Source organism: Phascolarctos cinereus, unplaced genomic scaffold, assembly GCF_003287225.1.
Source record: "Phascolarctos cinereus isolate Bilbo 61053 unplaced genomic scaffold, phaCin_HiC Scaffold_2;HRSCAF=192, whole genome shotgun sequence".
In the NCBI taxonomy this organism is placed as follows: domain Eukaryota; kingdom Metazoa; phylum Chordata; class Mammalia; order Diprotodontia; family Phascolarctidae; genus Phascolarctos; species Phascolarctos cinereus.
Window position 1 is genome coordinate 393,916,848 of NW_027555625.1, and position 22,175 is coordinate 393,939,022.

The 22,175-nt window shown below is 39.5% G+C and overlaps 1 protein-coding gene across 2 annotated transcripts; it reads right to left on the reverse strand.

Annotated features, from left to right (window-relative positions):
• Positions 1-3,920: 3,920 nt before the first annotated feature.
• On the reverse strand, positions 3,921-22,021 carry SLU7 (spliceosome associated SLU7). 2 transcript variants are annotated; one of them, XM_020992358.2, is made up of 16 exons: positions 21,902-22,021; positions 20,444-20,624; positions 20,196-20,349; positions 19,694-19,774; positions 19,215-19,379; positions 18,669-18,737; positions 16,075-16,122; positions 11,835-11,966; positions 11,464-11,561; positions 11,211-11,278; positions 10,690-10,829; positions 10,163-10,324; positions 6,168-6,272; positions 5,186-5,257; positions 4,747-4,860; positions 3,921-4,236 (listed from the first exon to the last, which is right to left on the reverse strand). In XM_020992358.2, exons 2-16 carry the CDS (start codon positions 20,611-20,613, stop codon positions 4,054-4,056), a joined length of 1,761 nt encoding a protein of 586 aa, XP_020848017.1. In that variant the 5' UTR covers positions 20,614-20,624; positions 21,902-22,021; the 3' UTR covers positions 3,921-4,053. The 2 variants fall into 2 exon arrangements, with proteins under 2 accessions (XP_020848017.1, XP_020848018.1); XM_020992359.2 differs by lacking the exon at positions 21,902-22,021 and adding an exon at positions 21,791-21,892.
• Positions 22,022-22,175: the final 154 nt, after the last annotated feature.

Genomic DNA, 22,175 nt, shown 5'->3' on the forward strand with positions numbered 1-22,175 from the left:
GATTCTCAAAACCAATGCCAGTGAAGCAGAAACTCTGGCAAATCTTACCATGCTGGGGAGTCTTTGAATACTGGCTTGTTGACTATGTTTTTCAAGGACCACCTACCTGGCTAGGTCTGGAGAATCTCACTGTTAGGTTGAAGGAGGATTATGAAGTGTTTGCCATTGCACTCTCGAAGATCAGCTAAAGTTAGAGGGCTGCTGCTGAGTTTGAGAAGCACTGAAATGTGTTGCCTGATTATTTTTCATCTTTTAAACAAAATATACATATCTATTTCTTTTAGAAAATTGCACGTAGACTGTGTTGGCCATGTAGGTTATGTGAATGTCCACATAAGTTTGTCTAAATGTGGTTTGCAGGAGGGATGATTATCTTAGAATTTCACCTACCCCTCTCCAAGAAAGACCAGTTCCTCTCTGGAGAGGAACAGATGGGGCTATAAGGCTGGCCTCTCTGCTTTCTTTAAGGAGGGAATACTGGACTAGAATTATATCTACCTGTGCCCCTAAATAGTTAGTACAGGGGAAATAATTTCATTCTTAGGTTCAAGCTGCTTACCTGGTTGTTATCCCTTAAAAGCAGACACAGATTATATCTCAAGTCTTGGTCCCTTCCCAACAAATGCTAGTTACACACAAGATCATTACAAATACTGATGAATACACAAACAGCCCCAGAGAAGTTTTACAGATTAGGATATATCAGAAAATTCATAGATTGAATTAACTCTCCCTTGGTAGTGAGATCTTAGCTCCACCAAGGGAGAATCCCTGATCTTACCCAAGGGAAAATTCCCTGAAGTCTCTAGGGAGGCACATCTGGTAGTGTTCTGAGTGATGAATTATAGTGTGGAGAAGGCAAGAAGTCTTGTTAGACAGTCATTGCAAAAGCCAGGTGCCTGATAACATCTATATACGTGATGAGACTGCAAGAACAGTAAGGGAATGGATTCAAGTGATGTTTCACATGTTGAATTGGCACCACTTCATAACTGTTTGGGTATAAGAGGCGAGGGAGAAGATAAATGGGAAGGCAGCTGACAGAAATGTTAAGTCTAATGGAGGTACAGGAAAGTTTAGGGGGAAATATAACGAGCGTGATTTGGAGTTGAAGTTGAGACGCTGACGGCACATACAAATACATACAATCTGGAGGCACAGTTGTGTGTAACACGTTTTGTTATAACAAGGAACTTTATTTTTTAAGGGAAATGTTTATCGAATACTTAATCACAAAGGACATTCTTATTCATAAAACTAAAGAAACAGAGACTTACCTAACCTTAACAAACTTCATTTAAAAATGGAGCCACAACACAACACACACACACACACACACACACACACACACACACAACATTAGGGGAGACCAAAGTTTGGGATCTATAAACTGGGTTAGAACTCAAGATATAGATTTGCTTCAAGTATTGGGTATTTCTATTCCAATCTATTATTGATCTATTATGTAAATCTGATGTCTTTCAGAATTCATTTTGGTTACTTTATAACCACAATCACATCTGAGCTGTTGCTATCATTTTCCACTTAACTCAGAATTTGGTTGTTTAGAAAAGTAGCTGTTTTTTAAGTCTAGGTACTCATATGAATGTTTTTAAACAACATTTTTGGCCCATCTCTGTTCAACTTTTCATTTAGTTGAATTACTGCTGTTATCATCTCCCTTAGGCTGCCAGCTGAGGGTTGGGGGCTCTCCTGATTTCAGCTTCTAACATCTCCAACGGGGCTGTTCAAATTTACATGCTGGCTATCCTCAGGGTTCTTTGAGAGAATCTGTTTCAAAATAGGCCTCACTTTTTTTAAAAGCAATTTTACCCAAAAAAGTGACACCTGCTGGCCAAGAAGGTTAGGTGCAACTGATATCCAAGTCCTTTAATGAAATTTAATCCATGGGATCATGGGTTTGAAAATGAAATGGACTTTAGTAACCATCTAGTGAACCCTCTCATTCTATAGATGAGGAAACTAAAACTCAGAGAAGTTAAATGAATTCATGGTCAACATATAATTTAGCTCATTGCCAATTAAAATCTGTTGACTAAAAACCATCACATATGAATAAAGGATTTTTAAAGCTGAAAGTCTAAAGCCCAAAATGGCACATTGGAAAGAGAACCAGATTTTGAGAAAGAAGAGCTGTGCACAAATTCCAGTTTTGCTACTTAAAACTTGTGTGACCTCAGGCAAATCACAACCTCTCTAGACTTCATTTTCCTTGGATGAAGGAGTTTGGACAAGATGATCTCTTGTCCCTATATTCTTCCAGTTCTAAATTCTATGACTGTATAACTGGTGCTCTGTTCTTCAGAAAACACAGATTCTACTTACCGAAAATCCTGCCATCAGTAAAGTCAGTAAGTACCTTTACTACTATAACTTAATTATCAGATTTCATCAATCAACAAGCATTTCTTGAGTACCTACAAGGTGACCTCCAAATTAAATTGTTTAAAATACCAGATAAAAATAATCCTAAAACAAAAAAGTCAAGGTCATAAAACAATAACAAAGTTCTTTTCAGAAAAACAAAACTGAATTCATGACACATATTTGTGTTATTACAGGCTAGTGGACTTAAGTACACTGTTGGTGGAACTACAAATAGGTCTAACCACTCTAGAAAACATTTTAGACTTAAACTGTTCATATCCTTTGACCCAGAGGTTCCACTACTTGGCATATACCCCAAGGAAGATACAAAGGTCTCATATATCCTAATATTCCCAGCAATACTTTCAGCATTAACAAAGAACTGGACGGAAAATAGGTACCCTTCGATTTGGGAATGAGTGGACAAATTGTAATATGAATGTAATGGAATATTATTACACCATAAGAAATGATGAAGAATTTAGATAAACATGGGAAGGTTTGTATAAACTTTTGTTGAGTGAAATAAATAGGACAAGGAAAACAATATCATACTGTGACGATATGATAATGTAAATTCTTAAAAAAAAAAAAAAGCTGAATTCTAAGTAACTTCAATGAAAAAATCCTGGCCCCAAAGAACTGATAATGAAACATACTTCTTTTCTCTCAGCAGAGAAGTGGGAGACAATGAGGACAGAAATTTTCATTCATTTATATGTGATTAATGTATTGTTGTTTTGGCTTAACTTTTTTTTTTTATAATAGGGTAGGGTTCAATGCTAGAGTAGAAAGAGACTCTATCTGGAAATGCTATGTGGTGAAACCAAAAAGCCATCTACAAAATTAATTTTTCAAAGGTCTAAGCTTAGGGCCCGGGAAAGGATACTTGGGCCCAGCAAAGGAAGGAGTATGGTGGGAAAAATACTGGATTTGGAACTTAAAAGACCAAAGTCTGAGCTTTAGCTCTGCAACTTACTAGCTGTGACCATGGGCAAATCACTGAACCTCTCTGAGCTTCAATTTCCTTCTCTGTAAAAGGCGTAGGGGATTGAACTAGATGATCTCAAGGGTTTCTTTCAGTTCTAAATCTGATGCTACTCCACACAATGACCAATCACAACCCCAAAAGACTCATGATGAAACGTGCCATCCACCTTAAGATAGACAGCCAATGAACTCAAAGACTGTAGACAGAAACACTTTTTCTTGCTTTCTTTCTCGACATGGCTAATGCAGGAATTTATTTTGCTTGATATACTTATCTGCAACAAGGTTTTTCTTGCCTTATCAATGAGGGGAGCAAGGGGAAGTAGGAGAGAAAGAATTCAGAACTGAAATGAAAATAACATCAAATATCATAATTATTAAGCCTTTAAAATAAATATTAAACTTCCCAAAAAATCACATGATGCTGATTTCTCGAAATCAATTGTTGAAAGCAGCTTGTAGTGAATGACTTAAAAGTTCTAGCAAGCATCTCCATGATATACTGCTTGCTGGCTTTTCCCCCTAAAGCAGAGAGCAATGAATTGATGAAAGAGTTCCAGAAATTTATTTAAAAGACAGTAAGAAAAACAAATGAGGATTTTTCCATCTTTGTTAACCAAGAGATGAAAAAGAATATATACAAGCGGGGTGTCCTGGGTCTCCTTCAAAGTCATGTCACTGCTGTCCAAGGAAGGAAGCCATGGGGTCATCCGGCCTCTGGCGCTTCATCCTGTAGGCCTCCATTTCCTCTTCTGTAGGCTCTCGGGCTTCATACATGCTATTGTAGGGCCTCTTCCTCTCATCTAGCTGCATGATCTCCTTGACGTGGAGGAGGCGGGCCTCCTCGGCATTTAGTGCCTAAATGGAAAAATAGAGAAGAAACGAATATTGGCATTTTCAGCATGACTCTACTTGCCCAACAGTGGCAGGGCAGAATGGACGCAGCACTGGGAACTGTGATATCAGAAACCACTCAGCTAGCAGATCTGAAGAAGTTCTTCAAACTCTAATTGGAACCAATTATTATTCAGCTTGCAACACATTTTTAGTTTGTCAAAGACAACTCTCATTATGAATTTTTCCTTTTGTTTCAGCTATTTTAGTAAATTTTAATGCATTTTTACTAAATGACAAAGACCGAGCAGAATTTGTTTTTCTGATCTGTTTTCCTAGGCTTGGCTTCAGGTAGAGATTTAAATCCCACACTTTAAGGTCAATGAGTTAGACTTTTGTAGACAGCTTAGAGACAACGGACAAATTTCATTTAGCAAATATTCTAAAATTTCTGAGGTGAGGCCTTTACAAAAAGTCTTAGAAGTGAAGTTTAGGAAATGCTTCAAGGGTAGTTAAGTCAAGGTCATTACATACCTTTTTCAGTTTTTCATGTTTCTTCTTTTCTTCACCCTCGCTGTCAGAACTACTCTTCCTGTGTTTCTTCTTCTTTTTCTTCTTCTTCTCCTCTTTCTGTTTCTCTTGGTGAAGCTTCGAGGAAGGATTAAGATGTAGGATTAATACTACACTGAAAGTAGTACGTGATGAAGTCAAGTGACCTTGGTTTGAACCTAACTGGGCAGGTTCCTTCGCCTTTTATGAGTCCCAATTTCTTGATCGATAAAAGAGTATTAATACCTGTATGAATTACTGCACATCTGTTGTTAAGGAAAGTGCTGTGTAAATTATAAAGTATTATATATAAATGTGAACTCTTATTAACATGCTCATGAGTGTCAAATGTTCACTTCTACCATTTATTTATAGATTGTAAAGAATACTGGTAACCTGTAAAATGAACAGGGCCATGGCCTACCTCCATTAGAGCTTTTGGTCTGCTTGTCTGCTCTTCTCCCACAGCATCATCAGGAATATATTCATCTGCCTTCTGTTGAATTAAAAAGGGAAACAAACTAAATTCAACTGGTATATCATAATGAACAAACATCACAAGAAAAGGTACTACCCAAATCACCACTTCACCTAAGTCCACCTAAGGACAGAGTGTTTTTGATGTTTGACTTAAAGCTATGCTAAGGTGGAACAGCCTGGGAGGACACATGTTAGAGCAGAGGTGTCAAACCCATGCCTGCAAATGCCTCCTGAGTATGGCCAGAACTAAATTTAGATGTAATTGGGAAATTTTTAACAAAATAAAAAAAACCACAGAAAATGTTAGTTTGTGGTTTTCTAAGTCTATATACTACCCACAGGGATCCAGATCTTTCTATTTGAGCTTGACCCCCGTGTTGGGACGGACGCTGCCTTTTGCATATATAACCTTGGCAAAGTCACAAATATCCTGAGCTTCACAGCTGTAAAGTATGGATGTTAACACTCATGGGAATATGTTTTGTAATGGTAAAATATTAATCATGCCATTATAATCTTAAGTAATTATATAACTGTTTCTCAGATCCGGATAGGGATGGGGACTGGACCTGATTTCAGTAGTATAGAGAGCTACTAGATGAAGAAATGCCTTCTACCAATCCAGTTTGGCATTGTCTCTATAACTTAACAGTCCTAAGAGAGTTGCCTGTGGGCACTGAGAGGTTAAATGACTTGCCTACGGTAATACAGTAAGGATGTTTCAGAGGGAGGACCTGAACCCATATTCTCTGCTTCAGACTCGGCTCTCTATCCACTAATACCAACCTGCATCTTTTTTAAGATCAAAAAGTAGAATTTTCTGAAAAGAATTCTAGAAAATGTAAAGACAGGCAGTAAGAAGAATGAGTGACTCCACTGTTTAACAGTAATCAATCTGTAGCATTTCTAGAAAAAGGGATACTCACAGCAATTTCCTTCCCAGCTTCTCCAGTACAGTAGGAAAACTTGACAAAGGAGTGACAACACTTGTACCCCCATCTACCTTCTTTCCAATAGGAACCCCAGATATGCTGTAGATGAGAAAGACATTATTGAAAAACAGAACATATGCTACTTTAAATTCAAGAGTGTATATGAAGCCTCCAGAACAGTTCAGTCAAGAGAGAGGAAGGAGGCAGATGAGGGTAGAACTCTTCTGTACAGATTTTACTGTTTCTCTTTGTAAGTATGATGTTTTTGTTACATGTTCAAAGACCATCTAATAAAACTTCGTTAACTTGGGCTAGACTAAAGTTAACGTCTGCTTACCACACTTTCCATACCAACAAGAAAATTAATAACATAATCAAGATTTTACTGAATATCTGAAATAGCACCAATTTTGAAAATATTCTCAAATACTTATGAAATGTTCATTCTAACTTCTGTGAACCTTAGTTTCTTCATCTATCAAATGGGGATATTAATAATGCTTGGCCTACATACTTCACAGGGCTGGGAAGATAAAAGGCAACAACAGATGTGAAAATGCTTTGAAAAAAGGAAGTCTTGCAATTTATCAACCCCATTCCTTTACTGCAATGGATCTTCCCAATGTCATTGATGACATAATCATCTCTAAATCCAATGATTTTTGTTCTGGTTCTCATCCTCCTTGACCCTTCTATAGCATTACTGGACATTAATCAGCTATTACTGGACCACCTTCTCCTTCTCTATGCCCTTTCTTCCCTAACCTTTGGTGACAGTAAATTCTTATGTGTTTTTCTCTTTTCTTTTGTGCTGACCTACTATACCCATTGCTGACTCCCCATCTTTCTACTTCCTCCTTGGGTGTCCCTCAAGGTTCTATTGTTAGCCCTCGTTTCTGCTCTCTAGATGACTTCACCAATTCCATGGTTTCCATTACCTCTATGCAGATGACTCCCATGGAATCGCAGACTCCCAGAGGTCACATCTACTAGCCCAACCCATATCTGAAAAGGAAAACTCTACTCTGCCAAGTGGTCACCCAGCCTTTACTTAAATATGTCCAGTGAAGAGGAATCCCACTCAGATATTTCATTTCACTTTTTGACAGTGCTCATCATTAGGAAGTTTTTCCTTATATCAATGCAAAATCTGCTTCTCTGCAACTTCCCTGCATTGCTTGTAGCTCTACCCTCTGGAGCCAAGCAAATAAATCTAATATGTCATCTATGTGATAGCCCTTCTAATCCCTGAACATGCCTACTATGTTCCCTAAACTTCCTGTAAGTTCCCATTCCAACCACCCTTTTTCAGGCCCCCATCTATCTCCAGATTATTAGAACAGATTTCTAACTGGTCTTCTTGCTTCTTGAACCTCCCCTTTCTAGTCCATCCTTCACATTGCTGCCAAATAGCCTTCCTAATGCATCCCTTTGATCACATCACTCTTCTACTCAAAGACCTTCCCTGGCTCCCCGTTTTTTAGAAAGGGAATTGACAAAAGGAGGATAATCCATATGAGAAGATGACTGCAGACCATGAGGTATAAGGATTAGATAAGGAAACTGAAGATGTTTACTTTGGAGAAAAGAAGAGGCAGAGGGGCTATGACAGCTGGGTCCCAATATTAGAAAGCTCATCATATAAAAGAAGGGTTGGATTTGCTTGGCTCCTTTCCAAAAGAGAGAGCTAGGAGCATAGGGAAGAAGCAGGCCACACGCTGTGGCTTGATCTAAGTAAAAAACTTCCTAATGATCAGAGATATCTGAAAGTGGAAGGAATTGCATGGGGAGACTCATCAGAAATAAAATTAGTGTAACACTTATATAGCATTTTAAGGTTTGCAAAGTGCTTTACGTGTGTTATCTTCCTGGATCGTCACAACAACCTCGTGAGGTAGGTGCTATTATTATCCCCACTTCACAGATGAGAAAACTCACCCAGGCTTGGTCACACAGTTAGGCAGCATGCACTGCAGGATTTGAACTCAGGTCTTCCTGACTCCAGGTCCAGAGCTCTCTCCAATATGACACATGGCTACCTCTTTTATGAATCTTGATTTTACAAACTTAGGTTACCTAATCTCGACTGAGCCTTCACCGTAATAAGACAATCCTTTCACTCCTCTCTAACGGATTCTCTATCCCATTCCCCACAAAAGGCTGTTTCAGAACCCCTCAAGTCACAGGTCACTCACACTCTCCCCTTCTCCCTAGGTCAAGATCATACTTCACACCCTAGAAAAGAGACTATGCTCCATGAGCTCCTTCCTCGCACCTTTTCTACATCTCAAATCCTCTTGATAATCATTCTTTTCTCTTTCCTCTTTTACTCTAGTTTCTGATGAAGAGGTGATCTTTCTCTTCCACAAAGCTAACTCTTCTATATAAACTCCTTCGATCCTTCCTCCTGTCTTCTACATATTGCTCCCATAATCACCTCTTATCTTTCTAACTCTCTCTCCCTATATACTAGCTCCTTATTTGCTTACTCAACCTGGTCATCTATCGCTCTGAGCTATCATCCTGTACCTCTCCTCCCTTTGACAGATGAACTAGAAAAAGTCGTCAGCATCAGCTGCTTCCACTTGCTCTCAATCTCTTCTCAACCCTTTGCCACTTGGCTTCTGACCTCATCACTCAACGGAAACTGCCCTTTCCCAAGTTATGAGTGTTCTCTAACCATAGAAGCTGATGGCCTTTTCCCAACGCTCATCTCTCTTAGCCACTCTGAAGCATGACGCTGCATCATTCTCTCTGCCTCAATGCTCTCTCCTCTTTTGGTTTCTGGGACACTGCCTCTCTTGGTTTTCCTACGTGTCTGACTGCTCCTCCTGTGTCCTTTGGGACATCATCATCCATATCATGCCCCACAGTTGGATGTACCCCCAGGCTCTGTGCTGGGTCCTCTTCGATTCTCTCTTTACATTCTTATGAGATGACCACATCAGCTCCCCTTGGGTTTAATTATCATCTCTTTACAGTTGGCTCCCTGATCTTACGTACGTAGCCCTAGCCTCTCCCCTGCATCCAACTGTACGTCTCTAACTCTCTCCTTACTGGTTATTTCAAACTGCATGTCTGTAAGCACCTTAAACGCGACAGGTCCAAAGCGGAACTCATTACCTTTCTCTCTAAACCCACACCTCTTCCAGACTCCCTGGACTCCCATGCTGCAAATCTCCTGGGTTCTAAACTCCAAAATTATCCTCAAGTCCTTATTCAGTAGCCAAACATTTTAATTCCTACCTCCATAGTATCTCTTGCCCCTGTACCCTTTCCTCTATGAACTACTTCAGTGCCCTAAGCCCTTTTTGCTGAGAGTATCACAAGAATCTCTTAATTGTTCTCCCTCCTCTACAATCAAGCATCCTCCCAGCTGTCAAAGTATGCTTTCACTAAAGCACGAGTCTGACTACACGACTACCATAACTCACTCAATTACAACGGCTTCCTATTGCCCCCAGGATCAAATATAGGCTCCTGTTTAGTTTGTAGAGTCTTTCACAACATGGCTCCAACCTTATTGTACATTTTTCTTCTTCCCGCACTCTACAGCCCAGGCAAACCGGCCAACTTGCTGTTCTTAACACATAACAATCCATCTCCTGTCTTTGCATCTTTGCACTGGCCATCCCCCATGCCTGGAATATCCTTCCATCTTATCTACACTCTTACTTCCTTTGGCTCAAGTGCAGTCTTCTACATCAAGCCTTCCCTTACGTCCACAGCTTGCAAAGATGTTAGTAAAGTGACAGTGTGATTGGAATCTTAGGGCTGGCAAACTGGGAAGAGAAGCAAGGATCCAAGAGTGGTATGACAATTAATATGCTGGGGAGGATAGTTTCAATGTGCCAGTCTCTAATAAGGGTTAATGAGTTTCTTAAAGAGATCACTGCTACCTTAGCCTCATAGACACATTAGCTAAACTAGGCAAATGTGAAAACAACAGAAAGCAACAGCACAGAGCAGTTGTGATCTTCTGAGCTTACTGTATGATTGTTGATCTTGACATCCTCCTCATACTTAGAGCAGGCAATAGCACGCTCTTGTCCTTTGATGACCGTCCCATGTCTTGAATATTCCACGTAGTCCTCTGTTTGAGCCAAGAGTAACTCAGAAGGGGGAGCATCCAGGTGTTCTTGACCTCCATACTAAAAAGAAATTATGCCTGGTAAAGCATGCGGAAAGCATTTACTCAAACACATATTTAAGTCATCTGTATAAATGTGAAATGTGAAGTCTAAAAAAACTTAATTGAATTCTTCTTGGGAGAAAAAGAGCAATAGATAAAAGAAAGAGACAGGTAATCGTACTGAATTTTTAACTACTAAATTAAAGATATTCTAGAGTGGAATAAAAGATTACAATGGGTAAAAACAGACAAAATGGTAAACACAAAAGCTAAGTTTATATTAATAAAAGTTTTTAGAATTTAGCTAATGTGAAGCAATATATATTAAAAGGAATTTTTCTTTTGGCAGTGTTGTTATTCAACTTCAGTTCTGGCCAAAATTACCTTCTCTAGGATGCTTTCTTTCTGTTGTTCTTTGAAATCTTCTTTCTTGACTTTAAATGATTTATACAGCAACTCCAGTTTTGTTGGATCTGCTTGGAGATGCACTTCAGACCCTTTGTCATAAGCCTCCCAGGCAAACACTAAAATGAATGAAGACATTGAAAAAGAAAAAGTTAGTTATTAGCTAAATATTGCATTCAGAAAACACGAATTGAGCATCTGTCATGTACAGGCATAGCCAGGTGTCAAAGAAACTAGAAAGATGAATAGGACCTTGGTCCTGTCCTAAAAAGGCTTACAATACAGTTGGGAAAGGGGAATACTACTCTATTTTGAATATTTACATGCATTATAGTGGTATTGGTATACTTTTGGCCAGGGATCATTTGACTTGGGCTTCAAAAGCAAAGCTTAAAATTTCTTTTGGCCAATATTTTCACTAGTTGGTCTATCAGAAAGCAAGTCTTTTCTTATAGAAAAAACCTTATATCATCAAGGTCTAATTTGATGAAAATACTTACACTGTGTTTGTGCCATTGAAATTGTATCTCCAGTGTATCGAACAAAATTGTCTCCTGCATAACTAACTCTAAAAGAACAAAAAACAGATTATTTTATGAGGCTGACTTCTCAGAAAGGTAGACTGTTTCTTTCCTGACTTTGTCACAACATTATATTAATTTCTATTAAGAGTTGTTGACTCATCTCACCTTCAATTTGAAATACCTTCTCACCCTGCAATGTACACACAAAACAAACCTTAGACCTACTTACTCATCAGGACTCTTTCCTGCGTTGGCATAAGGATTCTCTCGCATTGCTCTGGTTTTTGGATCATAGTAGGCAGAATTGGGATCTAAATTTCGCAAGTACTAAAAAAAGAGAAAACACATGGAGTATTAACTTTTACTTACAGAGTAAGAACTTTTCAATGAAGTGGTGTACAGCTGAGAAAATCAGAGTACAAGAGGTGCACCACTGGGGAGATATAGACCTCAATGTGGTTACTGTTCTAGGCTCTCAAAAGCCTTGCCTTGGAAATGTTCTTACCCCAATAGAAAAAAAATCCCATTACAAGTATATCAAAATGAATGCTGGCATCTTCATTTTTAATAGATTACAACTTAAGACAACTTGGAGCTTACTTTAGCAATGTCTTCTCGAATCCTGAGATTCCGAACTGTAATTCGTCTTTTAGAGTCAAAATTTTGTCCAGGCATATCAATATCATCTGCATACTTATCTTCATCCTCATCTTCACTGTTGTGGTCTCTTTCCTAAAATAGAACAGAGTTAGAAAACGATTAAGAAAGAGGCGTAGGGTTTTATTTTAGGTTTAAGTGGGTTCATTTTAACAATACCAAATTAGTAACAATTAATCAAAAAAATTATATAGTGTCTACTTTTAGCAGACATGGTAAATACAAAGATAAAAGTGAGATAATACCTGCCATCAAAGACTTCACCTTTTAATGGGAGAAACAAGAGGTATAAGTATAAATTAATACAAAACACAAGGATTTCATTGGTAGAAGTAACTTCCAGATGGGGAAACTCCTTCCCATCAGTGCAGATCAGGAACTTTTCTGTAACTTACAGACTTAAAATTTTGTTTAGCAGGTGTTGGCAAACTACAGCTCATGGGCTAGCGACCTGTTTTTGTCTAAGAATAATTTTTACATTTTTAGATGCAATAAAACTTTATTTTAAAATGGAAAAGCCATTCTTAGCTGTACTCCTTCTGTATCTCTGCCTTTTAGAACACCTAGCATCTTTCAAAGCTCAAGTCAAGTACCACCTTCTACTTGAAGCCTTTGTTGAATACTGGCCTAGAGCACTAAGAGGTTAAGTGACTTGCCCAGGGTCATATATAAAGTTGGTATGTGTAAGAAGCAAGACTAGAGGGGGCAGCTAGGTGGCGCAGAGGATAGGGCACCGGCCCTGAAGTACCTGAGTTCAAATCCGGCCTCAGACCAAACACTTGACACTTACTAGCTGTGTGACCCTGGGCAAGTCACTTAACCCCAATTGCCTTAAAAAAAAAAAAGAAGCAAGACTAGAACCCTGGTCTTCCTGGCTCCAAGATCATTTCGCTATCCACTATACCACACTGCCTCTCTTAAATATATTTTTAAAAGCATATACAAAGTAAATACAATGTCATAATGAGGGTAACCTAGAAAATGGGGGAATCAGAAAAAGCCTCATGTAGAAGGTACTACTTGACCTGAGCTTTGAAGGATGCTAGGGGTTCTAAAAGGCAGAGATGAAAAAGGAATACATTTCAGACATGGGAGATAAAGGCACAAATATGGCATATAGAACATTGTAAAAAAAGGATCAGCAAGCTGGCTAGTTTGGCTGCAAAACAGAATGTCTGAAGAGAAAGAATATGTGAAAGGAAGTAATGGGTAATAGTTCTGAAAAGGTAGGCTGGACCCAGATCAGGAAGGGCTTCGAATGCCAAAGAGATGAGTTTCTATTTGGTCCTAGAGGCAATAGGAGGCCCCTGGAACTTTTTAAGAAGGAGAATGATCTTGTCACTGTGCTTTAGGAACATCATTTGGCAGCTGTGTGGATGGTATCTGGAGAGGGAAGAGATTTGAGGCAGAAAAAACAATTAGGAGACTATCTCAATAGTAGAGCCGATGTGGGCCTGGTGTGGTGGTAGATGAGTGGAGAGCAAGGGACAGATGAGAGATGTTGTGGAGTTAAGAGTGCCAGAACTTAGTAACTGACTGGATGAGTGATGAAGAGTCAAGGATGAATCTGAGTTTGAGATCATGAGTGGTGCCTTCAACAGAAACAGAAAAGTTGGGAAAAGAAGTGAGATTTGTTTTACAAGTTCTGTTTTGGCCATGTCAGTTACGAGATTCTATGGGACATCCCCTGGGTTCCAGATATGTGTAGAACATCCAAGTGGAGATAATCAGTTAGAAATGCAAATGGACTTAGGAGAAAAATGGATATCTTAAATGTAGATTAGAGAGTCATGTGCAAAGAGAGATAAGTTAATCCACTGGATTAACCAATGAGGTAACCAAGATAAAGGGTGCAGAAAAAGGAGAGGGCCCAGGAACCCTGGGGGAGTGCACCCACCCACACAGAGAGGGGAAGACACGGATGATGACCCTTTAAAGGAGGCTGAATAGTCAGACAGGAAGGAATTTAAGTATGACAGAGCAGCATCACAAAGACCAAAGGAGAAAAGAGCACCCAGAAGGAAAGGGCGGTCAATAGTGTCAAATGGTCATGAAGGTTGAGAACTGAGGGAAAAAGGCCATTAAATTTAACAGTAAAGAGACGAAGAGACAAAAGACCTTGGAGACAGCAGCTGAGTGACAGACCGAAGCAAGACTGCAAAGGGTTGAGAAGTAAGTGGAAGATAAGAAAGAAGACTGCAGATGGCTCAGGATCACAGATTTAGAGCTGGAAGGAACATCACAGATCATACAGTCCAGCCTCCCATTGTACAGATGAGGAAACTGGGGCCCAAGAGGGTTAAGTGATTTGCTTAAGGTCATCCAGGTAGTAAAATCTTGCTATTAAATGGAAGGGAAAGACATAGGACAATATAGATGGTAGGATCAAGTGAATTTTAAGGATAGGGAGATTTGGTCATGTTTGTAAGGAGTAAAGAAGGAACCAACAGATCAGGGGAGATTAGAAATTAGGAAGTTAGATGGGACGATTCAAAGAGCAATGGAGAAATGAGGAAGGGGATTAAGGGCACAAGCAGAAGGATTAGCATTGGTAAGGAAAAAGATCATCCTCTCTTCTGAGATAAGAAAAAAAGAGAACAGAATGGGGACAATTTTGATATAATCTGAAGTGTGGAAATAGGCAGCAGAGTAAGTGTGTGACAAATGGCTTCAATGTTTTTAGTGAAATATTAGGCAATCAGGGGTGGAGTGTTGTAGAGAGAACAGGTTTGAAATAGCCACTGTGGGGACAGGGATAGAGTTCATCAAAGAAGAGCAAAAGGACTGGTATGCTTAAGGATCTAGTGTATGGATAACATAAATCTGCAACGGATTCACTCAGAACAGTCATGTGACTTCCTTTAGCAGTATTCAGTAGCAGCAGGCATATCGGGGCAGAAAAAGTGGATGGCAAGGAGTAGTCCAGGTTAAGGCATGGAAAGGGATGAACGGTAACAGGACAATGGGGCAAAAGATTCAAGAAGAGATGACACTGTGAAGTTGAACTGATTGACTAAAGAGAGAAAATTTTTAAAGGAACAAAGTGAAGCGAGGACAACAGTTATGATCTGTGAAAGTAGGCAGAGGTTCTGGTGAGGACAAAGTCAAGGGTTAGAAAGGGTGAGACACACAGAGAGATGAAAGTACAAGAGGTTATAGCTAGAAGAATTTCCTAATGATGGAAGTGGAATACTTGTGGATGACAATGAGTTCAAGGGTATGACCTTTTCTGTGTGTACGGCTAAGGTGAAGTGAAGTTACAAAATGATAGGAGTTGAGTAGGTTGATGAACTGGGAAGCGAGGGTACCTAAGGAAACAGCAACATAGAAATTAAAGTCCCTCAGTACAAGAACAGGGATCGGATAGAGACGAATATAGTAAACCAGGTAATTAACTTCTTGACAAAGGACAGAAAATTACCTGGGGACCAGTAGAGAACAGCCATTAGGGATTGGACTGGCTGATATATCGGGAAGGCCTGAATCTCAAAAGTACAAAAAGAAGCCAGATGAATCCCTACACCAGCTAGACAGCATGGATCCCCCTCTCCCCTCCCATGCCTGCTCCCAGGGTTGAACGTTTTGGTGGGACTTCAGAAATGGTACACCTAATACTGGACAGAGTGGCATGGGATGTAATGTCTTCTGGGGAAAGCCAGGTTTCTTGATTGCAAGATGAAAGAAGTGTGAGAAGAAGTGGCCTAATATGAAGGAATTGTAAGTGGAGCCATAGAAGAGAAGATAGGTTTTGTGGAAAGCAGGGGAGTGAAATAGAGCGTAATGTTGTTTAAGGAGTGCACCAAAACAAATGGCAAGAAGTCCCATGATCTGGCTGGGTCTTGGTGTCCTAGTAGGACTCCTGGATAGGATATACTTGCCATTTATAGGGTGTTGAGGTACTGTTTTATTTCCTCACATTCCAATCAATAGCCAGGGAAGCAGATACCTGTGGTTCTGTTAATCAATAAAGCTAAATTTTAAAAGTAATGGCTTCCTGGAAATGAAAAGGTAATATTTTTCTTAGGAAAATATAACCCAGTTATTACCCTACTTAGGAATTTTCAAACTGTAGGTATGAATGTCATACAATCAGCATAGGCTATTCACCCCTTCTTCCCTGAGTCAACAGTAACTATGAAAATTCAATGTAGATCTAGTTATTTCTGAGGCAAAAATTTCCTACCGTCTGAGAATTCGGTTCTTCTTCTCCCCACTGATGTTTTGGGGAATTCTGCATTAAGAAAGAAAAAAGGATTTTGTAACTTCTGAATGTGGACATATGATAACACATACTATAAGATATTTAACATCATTAATATTATCTAATCACATTAATATCTACTTGGTCAAATATTGAGGCCAATAAGAATTCTAAATACAACTACCACCACATATATTTTAACTGCATTACATTATCAGTACAGTCAATACTATTCAAAATTGTTTACCTGCACGTAATCATTTAAGTCTATTATGTAGACTTATTTAGAATGATATCAATTCCCTATGAAGGATTTATAGAAAGACAAGCATGAGAAAGACACAGGAGGAGAAATCAAGCATCGGCTGTGATAGGCATCGGCATGAGATGAGCTTTGGACACAGCGAAGAACAACCATTTAAATAAACACCACTCAGTGCCTGTTGTTGCTGCTCGGTCCTTTCAGTCACATCTGACTCTGTGGGCCCAGCTGAAGATTTTCTGGCGAAGATACTGGAGCAGTTTGCCATTTCCTTCTCCAGCTCATTTTACAGATGAGGAATGGAGGCAAAAAAGGTTAAGTGACATGGCCAGGGTCACACAGCTAGTGAGTGTGTGTGGCTGGCTTTGAACTCACGGAAATGAGTCTTCTTGACCCCAGGCCCAGCACTCCATCCACTGTGCCACCTCACTGCCCTCTGTGCATATAATCAACTACATTTGCTATCAAGTCCAAAGAGGTGATTGGATCAGTGGGTATAGTTATTGCACATTGAAGCCTCAAGCAACCAAGTCAGACGTAACAGTTTCTAGGCTTAATGCAAGCAATTTCCAGCAAGCGTGGCAGAGACATCACATAGGCTGACATACCCCTTTCCCTGCTTGGAGCTATTGCCAGGCTTAGGAGTTAATGATGAGGTAAATACACTGAAAAGTCATCAAAAATACTATTCAAAGATTTTCATTGTTTTTTAGGTGACCACAAAACAAAAACCCCACCTCATAAACTAAATGAACAACAAGATAATGGTTAAATAGATTGTGATACAATGATGTGATAATCATGCAATGTTTTACTTGAGACCTAGGTATATAAAGAAAATTGGGAAGATCTCTATGAAATAGTGGGGAGGGAGGGACAAAGAATTATAAGAATTGCACATAGACTACAATGGAGAAAGAATTTTTTCTGAAATGATTCTTTATGCATTGAAATCAATCAGTTTAAATGAAAAAGTTACCAAGCATGTTTAGTTGTACTAATATTCAATATTAATTTTTTAATAAAATACTTTTTAAAAAAAAGTGCTGGCCCTCATGCATTCCCTTTCCTGCTTTGTGAGCTGAGATCAGGAGTTCAATCTCTCCTACCTCCACAGTCTTCAAATGGCATTTATTCAACATGCTGTATCATTTACCAAATGCCTAATGGAAAGGAGTTGGCACCTTGGGACAGTACTTTTAAAGGGCTGCAAACCTTACCTTAGTATGGTAACAAACAATATATTCACAAGTTGTTATTTCAACAAAGACTATATTGTTGAGATTATCTAAAGCTCTTTTTAAGGCATTAACCAGTATTAACTAGGTAACTGGAGATCTAGCAGAAATTTTCTTAAATTTTGTGTGTATGTATTCTGGGTTATATAGGGGAAATGAAAAGTATATGGGAAGGTAAACTAATGTCTAACCAAGAGAGGTCACCTAGCTTCCTTTTCCTCTTTCCATTAAGTACTCAAAATTACCTCAGTGGCTTCTGAATTACAAAGGTGTTGGAGATTCTGTTTATTTTATAACTAACAAAGAGTATGATTTCCTTTTTGACATTTTGCTTAATAGTGCAAATGTCTATCTATGTTGCTAATTGTCAGTTTTTTTTAAAGTCACTGTTAAAATACATACTGATAAAAAATGTAATGGAGGAATAATAAAAGCTATGGGATATTTTTCTTGTTTTCCCAAGGTGTAAGAACTAAAATTGGCTCTCCAGATGCTACAAACACTTTGCAAAATGAGTACTTGCACATGAAAGGCTATGATTTTATGTACTAAAAACAATTCTTTTTTTTATTAATTTATTTTGATTTATCAATAATCACTTCCATATGCTTTTGAGTTGAGAATTTTTCTCCCCCTTCCTCCCCTCCACCCTCCCCAAGACGGCACACAATCTGATATAGGTTTTACATTTAAATACCCATTAAACATATTTTCACATTAGTGAAGTTGTAAGTAAAAATTAAAACCAACAGGAGGAACCATCAGAAAGATGAAACAAAACTCAACAGAAGGTAAAAATAAGTGATAGTGATTTGACTTCCATAGTTCTTTCTTTGGATGTGGACAGCATATTCCATCCCGAGGCCTCTGGAGATGTCTTAGATCCTTGTAATGCTGAGAAGGGTTCAGTTTAACAATCTTAGTCATTGCATAATGTGGCTGTTATTGCGCACATAAAAACAATTCTTGTATGAGGAGTATACTGGGGGCAGTTTACCTTGTAGCAATGTTAGAGAAACGTTTGCAAATACATTTCATTGAAAAATAAACAGAAGCTATTATATTCAATTACTTACCACTTGTTCCATTAACTTTCCTGAGGCTAATTCTTCCTGCAGCTTCTGAGCTTTCAGTGTACGTTTAGCCTATAGAACAGAAATATTTTAAATCACGAACAAAAATATGCAACCTTTTGACAAATTTTTTAAAAAATCCTAATAAGACAAATAACTACCACTTTCATTATTTTCAATAAAGGCAGAGAACTGGACCACATGATCTACCAGCCTAAAATGATTTATGATTATAAACATAAAATGAACTATAATTTTAGGTAATAAATAATCTCCAACTTATCTATCAGTTCCTCAACTTAGGCACTAAAATGAACACCTAAAAAATGAAAGATAAAACATTCTTGCTGGTTGAGTTTAATGTCATTTACTAATTGGTTAAATTCATTATTACTACTATTAACTTAGAAATGAAACACCACAGCTGCATGCCATCCTAGACATAAATCCTCTGAGTTCATTCTGTTTTAGTAATACAGAATGTGGAACAGAAAACAAAATGTATAATCACTCATTAGGGATTACAAAAAATCAGAGAATTTTGCTTACCAGGTCAACTTTGGCATATTCTTCCACAATCTTCATATGCTCCTCTGAGTTGTAGCCATTCCACCGATCCCTTTTACCATCGTAGTCAAACATAAGCTGAGGTTGTATATGTTCATCTGGTGCTATATTAGTTCCTGTGAATTTGGCACCAACACGTCTAGGTCTCTGAAAAATGGCATATTATTTTATCTTTTCTTAAATAATTGTATTCTAGAAAAAACTTTCACCTCATCTCTCTTTCACATAGATTGGAATGACAATACCTTAGAGAGAATAACTGTTAGTAACTTTGCCTGACTAATGTCTGCTTTCCCTTCATTTGGAATTTTCTGATGATTCGGAACAAATTTTCTCAAAACACACTTCTGTTCACTAAAAAGAATGTTACAAAAATCCATTTCCATCACTTCTCAAAAACATAACACAAAACAGACAGGATCTCTGGCAAGAGTCTCCAAGGCTTTCAATACAAAGCTCACCTCAAAGCAGTCTTTTTTTTTGTGCGTCATAGCCCCACAATTTTCACATGCTCCTTTGCGGTACTTTGTAGTCACAACATTCTAAAAATGCAAACAAAATACACAGGATTGGTTCCATCCAGATGTATACAGTAGAAATAATTTGTTTTCAGAATATACTCTTCAATATGTTTCTCATGACAATGGTACCCTAAAACGCCGAAAGATCTGATATGATAAAGTAAAACAGTGTTGAAATAATTATTAATTTGGACTAAATAAGAAAAAAATCCTCAAAAGGAAAACAATCTGGTTGACATTTGGGGCATTTACTATGAGGGAAAGTCTGGAAAATTTGGCAATACAACTTTAAATAATGAAAGCCTATAAACTAATATTACATATATGAATTTTAAACTTCAAAACATATTTCTATTTTTTTTATTATTCCTTAAAAATTTTGGGGAGCATTATGTTCATGATTTAAAATTTTTCTACCAACCGATACCTACAGTTCACATACCTCTTTTACACCCCTCTTATACCATTCTCCAGATGAACTATATTCTTTTTGTTTCTCAGGTTGGGGTCTCTGATGCTTTAGTGTGGGTCTTTTTGATGGATCTATATACCATGGCACAGAGGAGATGTACTGTGGAATATGAGGATTGATATCTCTGTGATGAAATAAAAGTTAGAAAGTTCAACAGCGCAGAAATTAATATGAGTTTAGTATAAATGTTCTTTTTCAGGAAAACTTAAAACACTTACTTTCCTTCCTCATCTACTTCAGCTGGGGCATTACCCAGCTTTCTCTGTTCTTCTAGCTCCTTCTTCTTTCTCCAGTCTTCCCTTGTCATTTTCTTTGGCTCTTCCAAACCCATGTCATTTGAACCCCCTGGGGGGGCAGTGTTTATCGCTTCTGCAACAGCAGCTGACATGGTCCTGGTATCTTTGAGGAGGAAAAATACTTAGATTTGATGGAGGCATTTCATTAAATCATTTTTTAAAGCCACTCTTGAGGACGTGCCAATAATAAACAATCTGAGAGTTTTATATGATTTTCTGGGGGATGGTGTGGACAACATTCTTGCTTGGGTACAGGTTAACCATGAAGATGATAATAACAGCTAGCATTTAAACAGCATGGTAAAGTTTGTAATGTGCTTTACAACTATGTTCTCATTTTATCCTCACAACAATCCCCACTTTGCAGATGAGGAAACTGAGGCAGACAGAAGTGAAATGATCTGCCACAGTTAATTCAGGGTTTGAGGCTGAATTTGAACTCGGGTCTTCCTAACTATGGCTGTCTTCCGTGGCTTCCACAGGAAGATTTTCCCAACCTCTCTTAGTTCCAGTGCCTTCCCTCTGTTAGTTACTTTCTATTTATCCCGTACTTTACATAGCGTGCGTCATATGCACGTCTGCATGCTGTCAGCCCCATTAAATTATCGGCTCCTCGGAGGCAGGGGCTGTCTTTTGCCCCTTTTTGTACCCTGAGCTTAGCATAGTGCCCGGCACAGAGTAGGCACTTTATACACGTTTACTGGAGTGGTTCCAGGCCCACCTCTGCACACTGCTCAATCTAGTTGTCTGACACGCCCCTCCCCCCCATCTGGGGCTCTATGAGTCGGAACCTGCAGCACGTTCCAGTGTAAGAGGCACTGGCTCTGGAGTCAGAAGCTGTTCGGCCACGTCCGACTCTTCGCGACCTCTACTTGGGGTTTTCTCGGCAGAGACACTGGAGTGGTTTGCCATTTCCTTCAGCTCATTTCACAGATGAGGAAACTGAGGCAAACAGGGTTAAGTGACTTGTCCAGGGTCACACAACTTACTAGGGTCTGAGGCCGGATTTCAATCAGGAAGATGAGTCTTCCTGACTGCAGGCCTGGTGCTCTCTCCGCTTAGCTGTCAGAAGACCTGAGTTCAAATCTCTCCTCGAACCTTCCCCGGTTAGCGTCATCAAGTTTCCTCCTCAGTTAAGGGAGCCGCGAAGGCTCTGATGCCCCTGCACCCCCAGCTCCACACCCACGACGCTGGGACTCTCGTCCCCTCACCCCGGGCCCTCCACCCGCCTCCAGGCCAGTTCTTTCCCCTGCTCGGGCCCAGATCTACCTTCTTGCCCCGGGGCCCTCCAGCCCCGGCGCGGAAGCCGGAGGCCCCGGGCCGAGCTCTGGGGGCCGCTGTCCCCAGGAACCCTCCTCCCGGCAGCCCAGGAGCACTCACCCGGCAGCGGCCCTCCGTCCGCCAAAGGGAAGACCTAGAGGAAGGACCCGCCGACCCCGACCCGGACACACTTCTACAGCTGGAATCCCTGTTTACATCCGGGAACTTCCGCAGGCGTCCCACAAGCCAGTGGGGCTGACGTATATTAAAGAGACAGCGACGTGTTTGCACTCGCCGCAGCGGGCGATACGGGCATGCGCAGTGGCTGTGCAGTCTTCTCTAGTCCGTCTCCCTCTGCCCTCCCCCACCCATCCTTTTCCACAGCCCGCGGACA

Excerpts from the sequence above, each read along its gene's own strand:
- SLU7 (XM_020992358.2), bottom strand. The coding sequence starts at position 20,613 with ATGTCAGCTGCTGTTGCAGAAGCGATAAACACTGCCCCCCCAGGGGGT. Across the intron at positions 20,350-20,443 it reads GAAGTAGATGAGGAAGGAAA|AGATATCAATCCTCATATTC; the intron begins GTAAGTGTTTTA and ends ATTTCATCACAG. Across the intron at positions 19,380-19,693 it reads AAAAAAAAGACTGCTTTGAG|AGACCTAGACGTGTTGGTGC; the intron begins GTGAGCTTTGTA and ends GCCATTTTTCAG.